Source organism: Falco punctatus, assembly GCF_963210335.1.
Source record: "Falco punctatus genome assembly, chromosome: 4".
NCBI lineage: Eukaryota > Metazoa > Chordata > Aves > Falconiformes > Falconidae > Falco > Falco punctatus.
In genome coordinates, this window is record NC_137583.1 from 45,527,748 (window position 1) to 45,548,381 (window position 20,634).

General features: G+C 45.2%; 1 protein-coding gene across 12 annotated transcripts in view; it reads left to right on the top strand.

Moving 5' to 3' along the window:
- Positions 1-20,634, top strand: part of LOC308061935 (ceramide synthase 4-like) — a 46,862-nt gene that overhangs the window by 23,293 nt on the left and 2,935 nt on the right. For all 12 annotated transcript variants that reach the window (XM_080382666.1, XM_080382668.1, XM_080382662.1 and 9 more), the window contains 8 exons: positions 6,632-6,749; positions 9,296-9,414; positions 11,389-11,446; positions 12,997-13,047; positions 16,109-16,201; positions 17,093-17,221; positions 17,426-17,532; positions 17,954-18,110. In XM_080382666.1, the coding sequence (XP_080238792.1) occupies positions 6,632-6,749; positions 9,296-9,414; positions 11,389-11,446; positions 12,997-13,047; positions 16,109-16,201; positions 17,093-17,221; positions 17,426-17,532; positions 17,954-18,110 (832 nt within the window). The remainder of the gene's footprint in view (positions 1-6,631; positions 6,750-9,295; positions 9,415-11,388; positions 11,447-12,996; positions 13,048-16,108; positions 16,202-17,092; positions 17,222-17,425; positions 17,533-17,953; positions 18,111-20,634) is intronic.

Below are 20,634 nucleotides of genomic sequence, written 5' to 3' on the forward strand. Positions count from 1 at the left end.
AGTCAGTAGTTCGTGTCTTTTGCAACACCGTGTGATTTGCTGGTGGGTTACTGAGATTTACCGTAGTGTCAGCTGTTGTTGAGACTGCAGACTAGTCCCCTTTCATGATTTTGAATCCTCTTCAAAGTGATCTTCACTGGACTGAAAAAATCCCCATTCCTAGCTAATTGAAGAGGTAATCTTTGAAATAGTTTAGTCAAATTTACAGTGGTTTTAAGCTTAGAGAGAGGGGGAAAAGGCAGTTAAAATGTCTTTGTCATCTTTTTAAAAGAAGTGGCTGCACAAGAAAATGGAAATGTAGGCTAGAAAGATGTTTCTTCTTCAGATTCTCTGATACAAGGACAGCTTGGAAAAGTTTATAGAAGTTGAAATGATTCAGAGCTCTGCTTTGAGAATGTTTTTAATTAAAAAAAAAGCCAGTATTTTTATGTAAACACAAATGTGTGAATGATTCTCTAAATAATCATTTTATTATGATATAAAATTGGAATCCAAATCTGTTATTTGTAAACAATACATTTAGTGTGCATTCCATAAATTCCATGGGTTTTACACTGTACTTTCCTGGGGATGCAGGTGTCTTAGTTACCTCTGCTGATGTGGGACCCGTGGTGCTGTAGGTAACCATTAAAACACAACTGACTCACATTTCCTCCTTGCTGATCTGCAAGACATGGCAGCATCCAGCACTCCTTCAGGCAGGCACTGTCAGTCAGTGGCTTGGACACATCTGCGCTGTTAAGCTGGAGATTAGCCCGTGTCCTGCATCAACTAGGACTGTCCAGTTCTAGGCTCCCCAGTGCAAGACAAGCAGGAAGAAGAAGGAGCCAAACTCTTCTCAGTGGTGCCCAGCGGACAGGCAGTGGGCACAAGTGGAATGCGTGATGCCCCATCTGAACATAAGAAAATGCTTTTTTTTTTACTGTGAGGGTGGTCAAACATTAGAACAGGTTCCCCAGAGGGGAAATGGAGTCTCCATCTGTGGAGGTACTTGAAACCCAGCTGGACAGAGCCCTCCAGAGTCTGCTGTAGCAGATCCTGGTTGAGCAGCAGAGGTGGGCTGGATGATCTCCAGAGGTCCCTTTTAGCATCCGTTCTGTGCTTCTGTGACACTCTTCTTTTCTTCCTCCTCCTCTTGCCACTCCTAGTCAATCTAAATACCTTTTCCATCCGCTTTAAGATGCGGATGGCTAGGTAAAACAATTTTTTTCTTTCCTATCCTAGTGCTGCCTCAGCTGACAGAGATTCCACAGGCCTGGTCCTACTCATTAATTTTAAAGCTGCTTTGATTCACAAACTTCATTAAGTAAAAGCTTCTTGTCACACCCTTAAAAAAGATAGTATCATAAGCCCATTTTACAGGTCCAGGAAACCTGTAATCATACCACTATCTTACCTATGCCAATGGCAGGGGAATGCTCTGAGATGTATTCTTGTTTGTCCTAATTCTCTATGGTCATTTATTTCAGCATGACATTTTCTCATTCTCAACCATTACTGTTTCACATGCAGTTCATCTTGGAGAAGAAAGCTTCCCCTAGTGAATGGGAGGTATGAATCAGGATCCCTGTTGCTCCGTTACCTTGTGTGTACAGTGGCTCTAACCCTGTTTAAAATAATTTGCACAAAGTTTGAGAATTGCAAACTGAAAGGGTGTGTATGTTACTTCTCATTCTCCATGTAGATGGCCTTGGCTTTGTAGCTTTGTACATCTGGTCTGCGGGTCAAAATGAGTGTGTGTAACTAGTATACAAGTTTGGGTTTGGTGGCTTTAGCTTGGCCTCTGGCAATTGATTCTACCCTCACCTGTTATCTGCAACTGTGCACCAGGTGCAAAGTGGATTTTGTCTCTGGAAACACTTTGTGTTCCTGGTGGTGCCTGCTTTGGGATTTCAGAAATGCTGTAATGTGCTCATGTCATTTATCTGTGTCAGAGCTCCAGGAAAATACTAAGAGGCAGGAGAAGCCCAGAGGATTTTCTGCAGTCCCTCATTCAGCAGCTGCATCCGCCACTGCGCTTGAGCAGATTCCATCTTCTTGGTTTGGAGATGAAGCCTGGGAAAGACCCTGCTTCCTCGAGCATGGATTTTCCTCTCCTTGGCGCTTGCTGGCTGAACTGGAAAAATCTCAGTGACATCCTTTTAACCAGTTATTCTGTGGATTAGGTGGTGGCTGTGGGAAGAGGACAATGTGGTAGCTGGGTGGGGCCTGGGAGAGCTGAGAAGGTTGTGGGTGCAGCCCTGGGGGAGAAGAAACAGCTCACGCTTTTTGGTGAAGCAACTCTTCTGTGAGCCAGTTTGCTCTGGGGAAGGTGGGAAAAATGGGGCATTCAGTGCTGCAGAGGAGAAAGCTGGTTACCGCTGCAGTGCTCCTGGTCTTTGCCACCATACTGAAGCAGATGCTGGGGAAGGTAGATAATGATGTCCTGACAAAAGAGGGGGGACCCGCAAGGTGGGAACTATTCCCCTTCTTTTGATGTTTCCAGATTGTGCTTGTGGGTACGAGATCTTTGCTGCACCCATAACTTGGAGCCTGATTTAAGCACCCGTATACCTTGGCAGAACTTTTCCCTGGACATAAGCCTGCAAGCAGGGATGTTGGCTTCTCTTCTGGTTCTAAATGTTTGAGAGTCTTTTCCATAAAAATCACATTCTTGGAGTTTTGTGATTCTGAAGGAATCATAGCTTCTATTGCACAGCCTGTGTAGTTAGGAAAATGTGGAAACTGAAGTCCTTTGAGGAATAGTAAAGCAGAAAGTTGAAAACCAGAATTTACATGCAATTTAATTGTCTGATTTTGGACTTGGCCAGTGATTTTTGGATGTTGGGGAACTGAAAGGCAATGTCAGTGAATTTGAATCTGAATAATTCCCAAATTGCACTAGATTTTAATCAGGAAGATTAGGCCTCTTGTTAGGAAGGTTGCAAACGTATGTGAGCCCTATGTAGTACATCAGAAGAAAGGGATACAGTTGATCTGCAGGGAACAGATACTTGAACTCAGAAGCAGAAGAAGGATAGAAGAGGGCACCGTTTTTTCAAGTATTGTATTTTGAAGTGTGTCTTTCTGAAATTAATTTTGCACAGTCTTCTGTTGTTGATTGATGTCATGGTCTATAATCAAGAAGGATCTGAAAACAGCTTTTGGTTAGGTCCTGTAGGCAGGTTTTTGTGCAAAGATGTGGGACACGTAGTGTTTAATTGGAAACTGTGAACTGACTTGACTCAGTTTGGACAGTAGCATTGTAGTGACTTGAGATCTTGTATCAAATGGAACAGTCAGTTTAACTTCAATGTGAAGCATTCTCCTATAAGTAAGAGAAAGCAGAGACTATTCAAGGGGAACAGGGATAGCCCTCTGCCAAAGGAAAGCATGAGGCTAAAAGAAATTTTTGCAATTCAAAGAATAGGAATTGTAGTGCTGTCACTGGTTCTGCATTTCTTAGTACTAGAAAATATTTGCAAAGTGGCACCCTTATAAATTAGGAAACATCTGTGGGAGAAAAAAACCCACACCCCCTCCCCCAAGTTAAATTATTTCTTGTACGTCACACTAACTCTTGAAAGCCTCTGCAGGGGTTGTGTAGCCCAGTTTTGCAAGGTGTGGGAGTATCAATTTATGCCCCTTCATGATTAATCCTTTTAGTTTCAACTTCATCAGATTTCACACAAGACAGTTTGTTCTTTGGTGGTTACTGAATAAAATGCCTTAGTGTGAACTTTCCTTTGTAAATTGAAATGAGAGAAGCTCACTGATGAAGAAGTAGGCTTGAGATGAGAATCATCTCGCCGTGTCTTGCCTTACCTAGCTGGGGAGAGTGGTACAGTTTAGTCCTCAGACTTTCTCCTTCTGTCTTCCAGAGAGCTGATAAACTGCCATGATGAGACCATCCCTGCAACTGAGATGATGAATCTGTGATGTTGAAATCAGTACAAGCATCATCCTCTTGGGGTTGTGCTTGGAACAAGGTCTAACTGAAAACTGAGTCAGAGCATACATCCAACATGTACAAACGTCCCTTAGGAAGAATTTCAGGCCTTGATTTCCCAATGATGTTCATAAAAGTAGGATTGGTCCCATAATTCATGGTTAAACTCAAACCCTTCAACAACAAAGTAATTGTAACTTTGGTTAATTACACTCTGTCTTCATCAACTGCAACTGACTTGTTTCTGTTATAGTAAGATTTTTTGCCATGACCATAACAAACGAGCAGGAAAGGGAGAGAAGACAAATTAAACAAAATTAAGAAATCAGTCAGGATACTTTAAATAGTTTTTCAATAAAAAAGCTCGTTGGCAAGCTGCCCTGACACCTGGCAGAAATATTCTCTTTCCTTTTAATGTGTCTGGAAAATTTCAGACCTTTCAGTTCCTGATGTGGACTGATAAGGTTGCGGTAAGGTTCTTCAGCAGAACTTGGTTACATCGTCCTCTTCAGAGGAGTTTGTATCAAATGACTTACCTTTAAAAAAGGAGGATCAGGCCCACTTCAAAGAACTGCTTGATATAAGAACTAAGACCTAGTGCAGAGCTTAAGGTAGATGTTTTCTCAATTTTGATATAGCTATGGATATTGAAATCCTGTGTCATTGTTCTTGGCACAGGACCTGCTGGTCCTGTGTCACTGGTAACCTTTTTGATATTAAACATATCATAAGATAGAATTGAAACATTAATTAAGAGCAATCGGAGCTAAAACCCAGAATTCCCGATGGTGGCTGTATTCCTCTGCTATCCAGCCGTTTGCCAATGGCAGCAATGCCAGGCTGCTGCTGAAGTTTACTGAAACTAATTGATGCTTACACATAGATTTTGCAAAACCTGTGTGTCGTGTTGGAAAGCAGCTAGCAAGCACGGTTACCCCTGGCCCTTCTCTCATGTTAGAAACATATCTTTTTTCTTGGTCTTGGTACATCTTTGAATATTTCTGTAGCCAGTGGTGCCAAAGGAATTTCCCAGAGATGATGAAAAAGGACAGCTGATACACAGGCTGGTGGGCTGGCTGTGCAAAAGAAAGGTGGAAATCAGCTGTTACACAAGTGAGCAAAATGTGTAACCATTCTGGGTTTTGTGTCTTAATGTAATAGAAGTTACAGTATTCTTTGGATAGGCGATCTGTTCATAAAACTGCTTTTGATACCTGTTCATTAAATCAAGAAACAAATTCTTGAAAACTTCCAAAAGACCCTTCTGGAAGAATGTTTGATTTAGAATAGTCACTAGGCACCTGCACGTATGGCGTATAGGCTCTATGGCTAGAAGAGACCACAGGCAATCATGCCATATAATCACAGTCATAAATATATCCCATACTATTTTTAAATAAAACATTTTTAAACGCCTACGTAGTGAAGTAGCTTGCACAGCAGAGCAGGCTTGGGTCTCAGCAGCCACTTCCACTGCGTGGTATTTGTCAGCCCGTAACCACCACCCTCAACAGCGATTTACAGTTGATAACCCTGTAACTGTTCAGGGAAGCTGTTAGCACCTCAAGCAAAAAACTTCTACTCCTACATGCAGAAATAATGTTTTCCAGAGATTTTGTATGTTTAGCGTACAGCAACCGTGCTGAGAAGTGCCTCTAGGTGGACAATCTGCTCTTTTTTTTTTTTTCAGTGAGACCAACTGTGTGCCAGTGGCAGTGTGTAAAAGGCAGCTAATTCTCCAGAAATTCAAGGAGGGTGCAGTTAATTTGGGCCTTTTTTTAAATGTTGGTTTGCCACGTTCGCTGTTTGTGCAGCGTCTGTGCAGGACCTCGCTTCACACCATTGATGGAGGCGGTTTCCTGCTGCGGAGGGAGAGGAGTGTTCGTGACGGAGGAGTGGAACTGTTGAGCACAGCAGTTCTATGCCTGGTTTTGTTACCTCTTGGTAACTTTTTTCTATTTATGTAGAATTTTTAATTTGCATTGTTTCACTGTGAAAGACTGGAGATGCACAGCGAGTGTAAGCATGTGTTCCTTGTGACTAGGTGTCTTGTTGCTATGTTCTTATTTTACAACTGGTGTTTGACTCGCATTAGGAAAAAAAGGAGGTAAATTACTCCAGTAAAGACCACGTGGCCTCCTGTTTCAGTGGAACATTTCTTCTGCATTAATACCACACATCTGATAGAGCCTCCCTCTTGATCCTGAGGCAGATCCTTAGTTCAAGTGAATGCCATTCAAGTGGGTGCCATGTATGTTCAGTGATTTAGATCGAGCAGTGAACAACGTTTAGGCCTTATCGTCAATGTGGTACTCCGCACAAGCTGCAAGCAAGCCAAAGACCAATGATAGGTATCACGGCTGTTTGTGCGAGCTTGGGCTTCATGCCGTAATCCTGGGTACCCAAGCACAGTGGATTCCAAAGTTGACAAGGCAGGATACAGAATTTGCCAGCCTCATGTAGTTTTGGATATTGCAGCACAGAGCTCAGGACAGTAGAATACAAGTCCCACTGTTTCTGCTGTTAAGTTTGGGGTTTTTTCTTCTCCGTTTCTTTATCTGGTTTATCTTCTTGATATGATACTTGTGCTTAGATTCAAAATGTGAGAGACAGCTGTTAGGTACTACATGATGTTTTAACAGTGTTGCAATATCAGAAATCACTGTTCTATTTTTGGCTGAACCTTTATCTTTTCTTTTGCAGAGCCATAGCCCTGCCGCTCAGTAGCAAACTGGGTGTGAGAGACAAGCAGAGACCAAAAGCTCAGCCCCACCCCATGCTGGAAACATTCTACAGTACGTGCTGCAAGAATCCTGGAGAGGTGAGTCCTTTCTATCTTTGCTTCCCTCTGGATTTAGCCCCTGTGTCTTTAGCCAAATGAAATCACATTTGTAATTCTGAGGTTTGGTAATGCCACTCATATTTGGAAGCTCAACAGAGCAGCAGGAACCACTGTAGCGTTGGCTGCCTGAGACCAGCCAGCCCTTGGAGTCATTCTGCAAATGTTCACAGCTATCAGTTCTGCTCCTGAAATGTGAGGGTAGCAGCTTTCTATAGGCAGCATTCAAAAAATGTAAGTCCCAGAGTTTTATGGACAGGAAACTTCTCCCAAAGGAAATCATGACAACTCCTGTTCCCTCTTGTGTTTGCCTTATATATGGCATGAACTGAAACACAGGAGGCTCTGTCTGAACATCAGGAAACAGGTTCTTACTGTGAGGGCGACCAGGCCCTGGGACAAGGGAGGTTGTAGAATCTCCATCCACGGGGATACTTAAAAGCTGTCTGGTCATGCTCCTGGGGAACCCATGCTAGATAGGTCTGTTTGAACAGTAGGGTTGGACCAAACGACCCTCAGAGGTTCCTTCCAACCCCAGCCATTCTGTGATTCTGTGATGGCTTCTTTTCATGTGTTAGCAAATCCCTGTCACATCAGCTCTGTGAACTGACTCCCATGTTGGTAGTCCTTGCAGCCTGGCAGGCGTGAATTGCTTGAATGCTCCTAGTTCTGCAGCGGGTCATTCTGTTGCTGTGCAGTCCATGAGTTTGAGGTTGGCCTTTCAGGAAGCAGTTAATCTTGGCTGTCAATACAGACACTGCAGTTTTCTGACGCTTTTTGCAAACAGAAATGGCAGGTCGTTTTCCCATGAGAGAGAAAAAGAGTGATCTCGAAGAACTTGGCAGGATAATCTGGAGTTACAATGGCTGCTGCTGAGGGAAAAAGCATTGGCAGGATTATGAATCGTTAGGCAGCATTAGGATTTAACCTTGTCAGAGAAGCCCCTGGGTGTGACCCCTGTGGTAAGGAAAAGAATCAGATTTTCTTTCAGCTCCTTTTTTTCAGGCTTTCTTGGCCTTGAAACAATAGCTGGATGAGCAGAGGGCTGGGGTTCTGGTCCCAGTGGGTAGTCCTAGTGTGTACATACTACCTTGACAAGACTGTTGTGGCACGGTTTGTACTGCAGCGGGGCATGTGGAGCCTCAGGACCTTCAGTACCAGGTTAAAAACAAAAGAGTGGAGGCTAAAATAAAAGTGTAGGCATTCATCTGGGTTGCGCAGCCAGCCTTTATTCCCAGCAGTGGGAAGGAGTGTTCTCAGGAACTCTTGCTAGTATAGTGGTCCTTGACCTTCCTCTTGCCTGTCTGTCTGCAAAATCCACACTTTCGTCAGTAAAACGACTCCTGTCAAAGAGATCTAACTCAAGGCTCAGCTTTGCAAGCAGGTTTTCCCTGCAGCTTTACCTGCACCCACACTGCACTGAAGCTGGCGCTTTTATCCCATAGAATCTGTGATACTGGAGCGTATCCTCACCATGAGACTCCTGGAAGCAGTGTGACATGGAGCAAAAACGGCGCAGCTGGCTGCTGCCTTACTCTCTCTGTTCACTGGTTACACCTCAGCTGGTCTTCTGGTTTTCTCCCTCTCCCATGAGTTCTCAAACACCTGCTTATGAGTCAGGTTCTTGTCCAATACAAGATGAGATTTTGCTGTTCTTAGCAGCTTTCTGCTTGCGAGGAATTCCACATTATGGAGCAGTTGGAGAATATTGTCTCCATTTGTCTCCACCACAAGAAGAGAAGTCATTAAGTAAGACTGGAAGGAAGCACATCTGAAAATTTGTCATGGACATACTTTTGTACAACATGTTCAGACCGTGTAAGTCACCCTCACATGATACCATTGAGGTAAATGCATTCCATGAAAAATGATTACTTAAAAAATGAAGCTATCCATGGTGACCCTTCCAGAAGGAATATAAAACATGACAAACCTTTTTCATGTCACATGCCAAACTGAAGAGCCTGAGGACAAGAAGGAAGGCAATTGCAGTATTTCCGTGGGTAATCTATTGAAAAATTACCCCTCACAGGTTTACCACAACAGGATAATATCCAGTAGGAAAATGGTGTTATGTCTGCTCATGATGTCACTCAGGTTATTGGCTGATACTGCATCAGAATGCTGAAAAGCATGACAAGATTCGGTGCAGAACTTTAAAAACTGTTTAAGCTGTAGTAAATCTTTCTTGGAGTAACACATTTAAGGGACTTGGTCTCTTAAGACAGGGTGAGGAAGTAATTAAACAACAAACTCCTGAGAGGAGATGAGACCAGAGTTCGGTGAAGTTCACAAGTTTCAATATTTAGTATTAATAACCAGTTGCTTGTGGGGGGAGTTGAAACATTTTCTACTGTCTGAGGTCTTTACACTAAGAACCATCAGCTTTCTGAAAGGTGCCTTAGCTTGAACAGATCTGGGCTTGCCAGGAGCCCCAGCTGGGCTCTGTGGTGGGTCAGATGATACCCGCAGTGCCCCTTCGGACCTTCGAGCCTGGATCTGAACCTGCTTCCTCACCTGTTTTCCAGGGTGAGCTGATCAGTTTAGCCAAACAGTGTGACCTGCCAGTGAGGAAGGTAGAGAGGTGGTTCCGGCGCCGGAGGAACACAGACCGACCCAGCCTGTCGAAGAAGTTCTGTGAGGCCTGGTGAGTGGGAGCACAAGTCACGAGCAGCTGGGCCCTTCACCAGGGCTGAGCTCGGCAGGCAGCTCACTGCCTCCCAGCCTGTTCTCCGCCCCTCCGCCAAGAGCATCCCAGCTCCGCTGCCACCCTGCCTGCCCTCCACCCCTACACGGAGAGCAGCCTGGGTCTTCCCTGCCCCACCTGGTTCTTCTGCAACTCTCTGCTTCTTCTCTGTTACTGAAATGTTCCTTGCTTTTCCCTTTTGGTATTGCTCCCAAGTCTCCTTTTACTCCTGTCTCACCTTTATTCCTTATAGGGCTTATGTTTCTGACTTTTAAGACTGGCATTCTGCTTTGAAACACAATTGTACCTGAAAAACTTCCTACTCTTTTGCATCTTACTGCTGCTTGCTGCTTTGCTGCTGTTTTGGTGCTTTCAAAAGAGCCTTTCTGTTGGTTTTCCCTTGCCTCACTGCAAGCTGATTCCTTCTGCTGCATCCTTGTGGCAACTGTTCTGCATGCTCTTGCTTTCAAAAGTCACAGGCCATGGGCTAGGTTGTATTCTGCTGTCAGTTGACTTCAGCATCCTGAAAGTCAAAACCCAGCACCTTTCACAGCAGCAGAAAAAGGGGCCTATGTGAAAGCTTGTGTTTACCAAAAGGCAAAGCTCTTCTTGGAAAGAGCTGTGTGGAAATCCTCCCTATTATGTGGAGGCACAAAATAAATCTCACATCAGCCAGTTCTGTGAATGTTCATGCTGGCTAGGCTTTCCACAGAAAAGGAGGATTCTCCTGAGCTTGGTTGAAATGCCTTACTTAGGAGCGGCTGCTCTGCTATTGATGTAAGGAAGTAGGTTCTCCCAGGAGAGCCACAGAGATGAAAGAAATCATTAAATACCTGCAGTGCTATTCATCTGTCTAGAAGTGTGTATGCACAGAGTAGGCATCAACTTTGAGCTAATCACCTCATGCTCCATTTAGCACTCAACCTCTCATTCAGAACCCCTGCCTAAAAAACCCCAATTGAAAAAGAAAAAAAAGGATGTGTATTATTTATTTATAATATTCCAGCTAGTTCAGTTAGAAATATTTACATAGTCTGTGGACAAGGAGTTGTAAAGCAACCTTGCTTAATCTGCTCCCATCAAGATGAAATCTTAAGTTCTCCCTGCACTCAGCTGACTTGCAGTGAATAGTAAACAGTAACTAGTTTTCTGACTCAGCTCACCTGGGATGGTGTCCTTCCACCTACCCTCTGTCACCATTTGCCGTTTATAGAGAGAATGTCTCCCACGTGATGTAGTAGTTTTGTACAGTTTTGTCTGTCCTGGAGCTCCTCCTGGGGGTTTTGTTGACAGGTGGAGTCTCTTCCTCAAATGTAGTTGCTTCTGATTTGTCACGGAGATTTTTGGAAATCAAAGGACTGGTTTAGGCAGTTTTACTCATTACTAACAACTTGTTTATTCTGTTGGGGTGAAATTCACCTCATTCCTTGCTATATGTGTGTACATTCAGTGTGACCTGCTTCTGTCCACTGAAACTGGCAAACAGTTCATATGTACTTTTGTGTGGGTTCAATGGGAGTAAGTCATTACTAGCTCCTGGCTGAGATCAAACATGATAGTAATTACTTGCTTTACATGATAACAAATTTAGCATTCCTAATCTCCAAAAGCCTAGGAGAGATACTGGCATTGTTTGACTTCTACCCATGCATCTACTAGTCCTGGGAAGGTCTGGGATGGTTATCTGGGTGATGTTAGTCAGCGGGATTATTGTATTTTCTGCCATGTCTAAAGCAGAAGAATTGCTTTAGTCTGGTGAATGTGCTAGTGACATGCAAAGAGCCACTCCCGTTACGATCTGGGCAAACTTTGACTGTATTAATGTATGTCTTTGCCTTAATAGTGCCATTCTTTGAAGGAGGGATTGATACACAGACTTGCAACTTGGCGGTTAATGAATGGGATTCTAACATACTTTGTTTTGTTTGTTTGTAGCTGGAGGTTTACATTTTACATCACTTCTTTCTTCACTGGACTTGCTGTCCTATACGATGTGAGTACACAAGCGGTGCCACCTGCCGTTCTACCTAGCCAGTGCTGCAAGAACAGCAGATTGTGTCAGACATGTCCTTTCAGACCTTCTGATAGAGGTTTTCCCACCAGGTCAGTGTGTATCCTCTGCACAGCACACTTATGAGATATTGGACCGTGTTTATTTTAAAAACTCCAGCTCAAAACCAAGAGGCTTCCTCTTCTTCTGGCAAAGCGGAAGACACTTGGGATTGTGTAAAAATACATTTCTGTGGGGTAGGAGATGGAACACTTACCTGAGTAGAAGCTGCAGGACCTGTTTGTGTCTTGTATTCAATACCTGTTTAAGGTAAAAACTCAGGCTTCTTTTGGAGCATGGACTGCAATTTGATAATTTTATTTATTAATTTTCTTTTTCTTACCCAAGGTGTGATTGCAGGCTCAATAGCTTTAGACTGATGGCAAAAATTTCTGCCCCATGAGTCAGTGAAACAGCAGGTAGCTATAAAAAGTTATCTCACAGTAGGCCACCAGAAAACAGCCTTATTTGCTGAGAGTAGAGGAATCATGAAATTCCGGGATCTGGGGTTCCTTTCTAGTTTAAGTGACATAGTGTGCTGTAGTCGTTTCAGAGTTTTTGCTTTGCCCTCTCTGATTCTGTATCACATGTCTTTCCTGGTTCTGTACCTGGATTTGCTGTAAATCCTACTCCCCAGCCAGCAGGAGGCTGCGTTTACTCCTAATTACCACTGCTTGTTAAAAACCACTGCTTACTGCTTCCCTTCCATATTGCTCGTGGGCCAGCAGGTGCTCAGTGAGAGAAGAAATGTCTTCTTGCTCCTAGCTCTGATATCTGGAGCCTTGTAGAACCGTCACTGAAAATTACCTTTAAGATGTGGCACAGAGTATGTTCCGTCACTGTAAGCTCTAGGGCGTGCTGGTCCTGACCAAGTCTGAGCACAGCGAAAGGTCAGAGCGTGCTCCATGCAGGAAGAACTTTTGGGGACTTTAGTCGCCACGTTTTTATGGAAGTTTCTAAGTTGTGAAGTTCTAAACCACCGATTTTATAACAAGTGTGAACAAAACAGGATCTTTTCAGAGGTTTGTTAATTAACAGACTGCAGCGTGATCGTCACCATTAGAGGAAAAAACATGTTCCTGACACATTAAGTTTTTAACCTTCTTACCATGTTTAAGTGTTGTTGTCCAAACCACAGAGATTCTTAATTAAATAGTTGTAAGAATATTTTAATATATTCAAAACATCACCACCGCTGCCCCAAACTTGTAGAAGGGTGCAACAAGTTGGTAGAAATATTCCCTGAGCTATTTTATTTGGAACTGGGCTAAACAGCATGTGAAATTTCAGTGCGATAGCCACAAATCGGCAGTGTTGCAAACAAGTTCTTGCAGTGGAGGTCTCTTGGCAACTGAATTCCAGACAGCGCAACCAGCTCTGCCTAGAATAAAACACAGCAGTGTCTGTAGTAGTAACAAACTAAAGGAGTTCAACAGTTGGTAAGAGAAGAATTCCTCTGGCATTCTCACATTCATGTTGTATTTTCTTTCCAGAAGCCTTGGCTTTGGGACCATAGAGAGTGCTGGACAGGATACCCACAACAGGTGAGTCATGCAAGAGGGAAAATTGCTGTTACAAATCCTGTATTTTCTTTTGATATCTTTTGAAAATCAGGTTATATTAGTGAGAAAAGAGAGGGCACTAAATTAAATTCAGACTCACAAGTTCTAAGAATTCAAAGCCAGATCCTCGTCAAGGGAGAACTTCTTTGTATCTGGTGTAATCCAAACACAATAGAGGATGATTCAGGAAAGCAGGAGGAGACTGCAGAAATAAGGGAAGGTGAGAGTTCTGACCAGGTGAGCCAAGAAACTGAAAAATGGGAATGCTCCATCGTTGATTAGTTTGTAGAAGAGACTGAGGCCAGAGGAAGGACATGTTGCCTGAGGAGAAGTGGTGAAGACTTCAGTGGAGAACATGTAAAGCAGAAGACATGCTCTGAATGCTGTGTACTTTCAGCTACACTGAAGAATCACGTCCACAGTGCTCCCCAGGGAGTTTGTTTCCCAGTGGAACTGGCAGTATGCCAGTAGCAATAGAGCAGCATTCCCATTAAGTTCAGAGGATGCTCTCTTACAGTTCTAAATGTATATTCTGAGTTTTTATCACAGCAGCACTGTGAGAAGCTGTCCAGTGGGTTGGAAAGCATGCATCTCTTACCAGTCCAGACCAGAATAACCTCAATGAAAATTGCCAGCTAGGCACAAAATCCACTCCTTGTTCATCAACACAAGGAGCAGACATAGTAACCAAAAGCCAGGTCATTTTTTGCCGAGCTGCCTCCCTTGCTATCCTACTCCTATAACTTGAGAAGTTGAAAAGAGTTAGAATGGGGCTTCACCCACTGAGCACAGGAGCCATTGCCTGCTCTGGCTTCCCCCTTATGTTTTTATGTGCTCTGAATTCTCTAGAGGAGACGACTGTTGCCTGTTCCATAGTTGCCCCTGGGCCAGCAGTGTGCCTGTGTGGCCAGGGGGCTAGTGGGATCCTGGGGTGCATGAGGAGTGTGGCCAGCAGGTTGAGGGGGGTGGTCCTCCCCTTCTTCTCTGCCCTGGGGAGGCCACATCTGGAGTGCTGGGTCCCATGCTGGTCTCCCAGTTCCAGAGAGACAGGGAACCACTGGAGAGGGTCCGACAGAGGCCAGTGAAGATGATGAGGGGCTGGAGCATCTCCCTGATGGGGATAAGCTGAGGGAGCTGGGGCCGCTCAGCCTGGAGCAGGGAATGGATGTTGTGATTAGTTCATCATGTTGTCTCTGCCACTCCCTCCTCACACTCTTCCCCTGCTCCAGCATGGCAACATGGGATCCCCACCCCTGGGAGACAGTCCTCCACAAACCTCTCTGCCATAGGTCCTTTCCGTGGGGTGTAGTCCTTCAGGAATGGACTGCTGCAGCATGGGTCCCCTGTGGGGCCACGGGTCCTGCCAGAAGACCTGCCCCAGCCTGGGCTCCTCTCCTGCAGGGTCACAGGTCCTGCCAGGAGCTGGCTCCAGCACAATTTCCACAGGGTTATAATTTCTGTAGGGCACATCCCCCTGCTCCAGTGTGGGGTCCTGCCTGGGCTGTGGGGGGGATCTGCTCCCCCGTGGGCTCCATGGGCTGGGGGCACAGCCTGCCTCGCCGGGGGCTTCCCCACAGGCTGCTGGGGAACCTCTGCTCCGGTGCCTGGAGCCCCCCCGGCCCTCCTTCCTCACTGACCTGGGTGCCTGCAGAGCTGTTTCTTGCATGTTCTCACTCCTCTACCAGCTGTTATTGCACAGCAGTTTTAACCCCGTCTTAAATATGTTACCACAGGCACTACCACCATCGCTGACCTGCTCAGCTTTGGCCAGCAGCGGGTCTTGGCGCTGACTGGAGCTGGCTCTGTCGGCCATGGGCACCTTCTGGCATCTTCTCACAGAAGCCACCCCTGCAGCTCCCCACTACCAAAACCTTGCTGCATAAACCAAATACACACACTTTCCAACATCTGTAACAAACAGAAAAGACCAAAACCAGAGCTAGTAGCTTCGCACCGGTGAAGAACAAGAAAGGTCAAGGACAAACCTGTGTGTTAGCAGGAACAAAGAATGTATTAAATACAATTTTTACTAAACAGACCATAATGCCCTGTGCTACAGACAACAACAAAATACCAGTTCTCCCAAATAATCTTGCCTTAGGCGGGGAAAAAATCCCTTCTGATCCAGAGCTCCCATTTGGATAACCTCCAGTGCGAACAGCTCATATCAGCGTGGGAGATGTTAATATTCCCCTTGGTAGCACCAGTGCATCCAGCCGTGCTTCCTCCTGCTGTCAGCCACTGGTGGTACGAAGGAAAACAAAATAACATCTGTGAAGGCCATAAATCAATACTTCGGGTAGAGAAAGCCCAAATAAATTGGTATTTATGAATGGAGCACTGTGCTCCATGATTCTTGGAAAATACTCGTTGCAAAACCCCTTTAGTCATAGTAATTTTATCAAATAGGTTGAGGTTTAAGGAGACCGTACAATGCCACAACAGCAAAAAATTCCTTGTTAAAAAGCACGCATCTTGCTGAGTTTTTCAGTTTTCTAGCTGTAAAACCCTAGAAAAATTATCCAGAAGGCAGCAAATTATTGTTCACACTGGGATTGTACTTTTCCCCCCATTAGTTTGATTAAACTGAAAAATCTCTTGTGGAGTACAAGGTGTCTGAAGCATCTCCTTGAATCGTAGAAAGGGAATGATTCAGTTACTACTTACCTATTGCACCATAGTGAAATGGTTTGCACAGTTTTTAAAGCGCTATTCTAACTGCTCAGAAATCTGCGTAGTGATGAGGAAATCCTAAAAATATTCAGGATCTTCTCAGTGGTTCCCTAAATGTTTGACATGGTGTGGCAAAGTGGAATTTCTCCTGCTCTTTGCTTCCACCTCAGCACAGAAGGCATTTAGTAAGTAACTATGTTGTTTGGTTGAACTATTTCCTCCCTGAAGCTGCAGGAGCCAGTTCTGTTCGTTTGGTTGCCTGGTGTTCTTTTGCCTAGGAAGGAGACTTCACTTCCAGGCCTTGCTGTGCTTTATCTGATGGATCTGTCCATAATCATCTCCATGATCACTGCCTCTCTTTCTCTCACAGCCTCTCCAGTCCTCCCTGTTCTGGTACTACCTGCTGGAGCTCTCCTTCTACTGGTCGCTGGTCTTCACCCTGCCCTTTGATGTGAAGAGGAAGGTGAGTGGCAGCCTCGGGGAGGAATTGAGCACCAACAGGACCCAAGCTGAGCACTCAGGAGAGTGGTCTCCAAGAGCACATGTACAGTGCTGGTCTTGAGGTTTTGGCGGACTGTCCTTGCTTATTCCCAGGAATTTCCATTCCCAGCCACTCGCTTCCCTCTCCTCTGGGAAGTGGGGAATGCAAACCCTGACATAGAAAGGTGCAAACTACTGCCGAGTTCTCAATCCACACTTAAAATCCAAACCTAAAAATTGCTCTTTTGGGATTCTTTTAGGCTGTAGGGCTCATAGAGATAGGAGAAGGGTCTCTGCCAGTTAAGCTGCATGTGTTCCTAGGTGCCAGGGACCCAGCAGACGGGGTGCTGTATGATTGCACAGGCATATGCGTACATTGAGCCTGCAGATACTCTTAGAAGTAAAGGGCGGTTGTAAGTCTCCATTAGCAAGCCTGGGGGTGTGATTGTTGTGCAAGCCAGTAGGCATGCACTGGGGCACAGAGAAGGGATGGGTATTGGTGCTGCTTTGTGACTGAAAGGAAGCTTTATCTTCAGTTTGTCTGTACTGAATCATTGGCTCTTACTCTTCTGTCTTCTGATTTGCACCATCATGAGATAATTAATGGTGGAGGGAGGAAGTGTTCTTTGTTGAGACATCCTGAGTGTACACCACAAACTCTTCATTCCTGGGTCTTTTGGTTGCCAATGTTTCTAGAATGCGTTTGGTAAAAGAGTTAGATGGGTATGACCTTATTGTGGAAGGTTTTAGTCATTGTGGGAGGTTTCTTAGTCATTGGGTAGAGAGATTTCATTGTTACCTGCAGGAGGCATGCTTGAACCAGCTCAGAAGGTGCATTATGTATTTTATTCTATGCTGTCCCCTTTCTCATTAGGATTTCAAGGAGCAGATAGTCCATCACGCTGCAACCATCTTCCTGATCAGTTTCTCATACTGCGCCAATTACATCCGCATTGGGACACTGGTGATGGTGATTCATGATGCTTCGGATTGCTTCCTAGAGGTGAGCTCCACAACTTACATGCCAGGCAAAGCCTAGTTAGCAAGGGTGCTCTTCAGCATGCTCTTCAGCCAAAGTGTGTCTTTTGATCTAGCACAGTATGGGATAACCTGCATGCAGACTTTATGCGTCTGGCTTGTCAGCCTCCCGGAACATGTGCAGATGCACTGTCTTGGCCTGCTGTTTTATTGTTCTTTCTTCTTCCAGCCAACTAAGATATTCAATTACATGAAGTGGAAAAAAACTTGTGACAGCCTCTTTATGATCTTCTCAGCCGTTTTCCTCATCAGCCGCCTGGTCATTTTCCCCTACACGTGAGTCTGCTGCAGTCAAGGGAAATGGAAAAGCTGCCTTCTGAGAGACAGGATAATTCAGCTGGATGCTGAATCTTCTGCTGCAGCCTTTGCTGTTCAATCCTTGAGCGTGTGGCCCTGCCCTTTGCATAGGCTACAGTGTTACATGGCTGTTGTACCTGCCTTGGGGTAAACTAGGGTGGTCTGCCTTGGAGTTCATAGAGTAGTCTTAAAGCCCTGAAGTATACTGCAGAGGAGGAGTCCTCGGCCTATGGCTCTGCCCTGCTTATTTCTTCTGGTGGGGAACTGAGAGTTGATTCGTGTGTTATGTATGAGAAGGTGACTGACCTGAAACAACTTCTGTGACTAGAGCTTTCTGGGGCTTAATTACACTCTACAAACAACACACTTTCCCTCCACTGCACTTCCCTCTCTCTTGCAGAGTGCTCTATAACACCTACTATTACTCCATGGAGATATTCCAACCCTTCTTTGGATACTACTTCATGAACGCTCTCCTGATAATTCTGCAGCTGCTCCATGTCTTCTGGTCCTGCCTAATTATTCACATGGTCTACAAGTTCATCCTCCAGGGCACGGTATGATCAGTTTGTAGTCCTCTGTACATCACGTGGGGAGGGAGGGTCCACCTATACTGCTTGGGAGCACAGGGGTTCGTCTGGGGTGGGTGCCTTCTTGCCTTGGTGAAATTACATAGGTACGTTCCAAACAGTGAGGTGAAAGGAACAGTCAGTATTGTTAGAGAAAGTTGATCAAAAAAAAAGTAGACTTTTTATGAGTCACTACAATATTGAGTCCACTTCTGATGCTTATATTCAAGAAAAATGTGGATTGGGCTCCAGGGGAGATTTCTGTGAACAAAGTCAGTGACATCTGAGTATGGATCCCAACACTCAGTCTGGTATGATTTGCATTTGAAACAAAACTAAGAAATAAAGACACCATGATTGGTGAGGCCAGTGCAGAAGTGCTTCCCTTATAATGCAGAATTTTTAATTACAGTGTTACTGAGATCACAGAATGGCTGAGATTGGAAGGTACCTCTGGAAGTCTTGTCCGTATTCCCTGGGTCAAGCAAGGTCACCTAGAGCAGGTTGTCCAGGACCATGTCCAGACAGTTTCTAAGTATCTCCAAGGACAGAGAGACTCAACAACCTCTCCGGGCACCCTGTGCCGCTGCTTGGTCACTCTCTCAGTGGAAAAGTCTTTCCTGATGCTCATAGGGAACCTCCTGTGTTTCAGTTTGTGCCCTTGCCTCTTGTCCTGTCACTGAGTACTCCTGAGAAGAACCTGGGTCTGTCTTCTTTACACCTTCCCCTCAGCTGTTAATACACATGGGTAACAGCCCCCTGAGCTGAGCCTCCTCTGGGCTGGACAGCCCCAGTCTCAGCCTGTCCTCATGTGTGAGGTGCTCCAGTCCCATCACCATCTATGCAGTCCTTCACTGGTCTCTGCAGCGTGTCCCTGTCTCTCTTGTACTGAGGAGCCCAGAGCTGGGCATAGCATGCCAGGTGTGGCCTCACCGCACTGAGCAGCGGGAGGGATCCCCTCTCTCCACACGCTGGCAACACCCCTAATGCAGGCCAGGAGGGGCAAGGGCCCACTGCTGGCTCATGTTCCCCTTGGTGTCTGAGGGGACCTCCAGGTTTTTCTTAGAAAAGCCCATCAGGTTGTTCCTCCCCAGGTGCAGGACTTCACACTTCCCATTGGTGAACTTCACCAGGTTCCTGCCACCCTGCTTCTCCAGCCTGCCAAGGTCCCTCTGGATGGCAGCGCGATCCTGTGGCACACCAGCCACCCCTCCCAGTTTTGTGTCTTCAGACTTGCTTAGAGTCTGCCCCAGCATCCACATCGTTAACACATATTTTGTATGGATTCTCTTAAGTGTTGTAGATGTCTACAGGGTAGATACTTCTGTCTAAACTAGCTTCTGGACTGTTCTCGTAGCAGTAGACAAGCATGCCCAAAGCATAATCCATTCAGCATGGCACCCAGGTAGTGCTGTTTGTCTCCATCAGTTACACAGCAGCCTAGGGTGAATATCTGAGATACAGCTGTGTGAACATCAGGGAAATGCCCCCCACTCTCTCTGACCATAGTCTGTAGTGTTTGCTGAGAGACCAGACTGCTGCTCCGCATGAAATTCTTCCCAAAATCAAAGACATGACCTAATGGCATTACACTGGCCACATGCCAAGAACACAGTCCAGGAGTACCAAGTCAAGGCCTTGTGGGGGTTGGCCTCATAGCCCAGGCTGAGTTGTTTTATTTGTCTCCAGCTGGGGAATTCTGTCTGATAGGAACTGAGAACAAGCATTAAAGGCTCATCTTCATCCATATTGTCCCCATTTTCTTTATCTGCTTTGCCTTAATGTAACACAGAGCAAATTACTTGCAAATTAGGAACCGGAAACTTCACAGGGCAGAGAATGAGCACACAACTGAAGACTCCCTTTTATCGTTTTCCTGATTCTAGTGTGGGCTGAATTACCATTGCAGTTACAACAGTGTAAAATGGCGAGGTAATAAATAGCCTTATTAGAAAGAAATGAACCATCAGGGAGAAAAATACTGAAGCATATCCAAAACTTTGAGAGCTTTCCATACTGAGCAGTGAATAGCAAAGAAAATCATCCTGAATAGATCTGTTTCAGTGATGATATTTAGTAGCCCAAAGCAGTATCAGCAAGAATATAGGACACAATCCCCTCTTTGAGAGCCATAAATTCTCACTGCAGTCAGAAGCTCATATTCTTCTCACAGGCCTTTCTGATCTCCACAGTTTTCCTCTCTGGCTGTAGAATTATCTGCACCTCCTCACATGGTGTCCCTTAATCCCCAGTAATTAGAACGCAGCCTAGATCCTGAAGTATGAGTTTCATTTGCGCATACAGGCAACCTGAGGCACATGGTTGTAATTCAAGCAGCTCTACAGTTCCCGTGTGAATCTTGCTAGGTGTAAGGCCTCAGCCACATTGTATGGCCATGAATGGATAAACTTAGGAATATTGATTACTGTTTGTCCTTAGGCTGCAGATAGTTCCTGAACTGCCAGTTCCAGAGTGACAGGAGGTCCAGGTTGTTTACAGAAGATAGCATCTC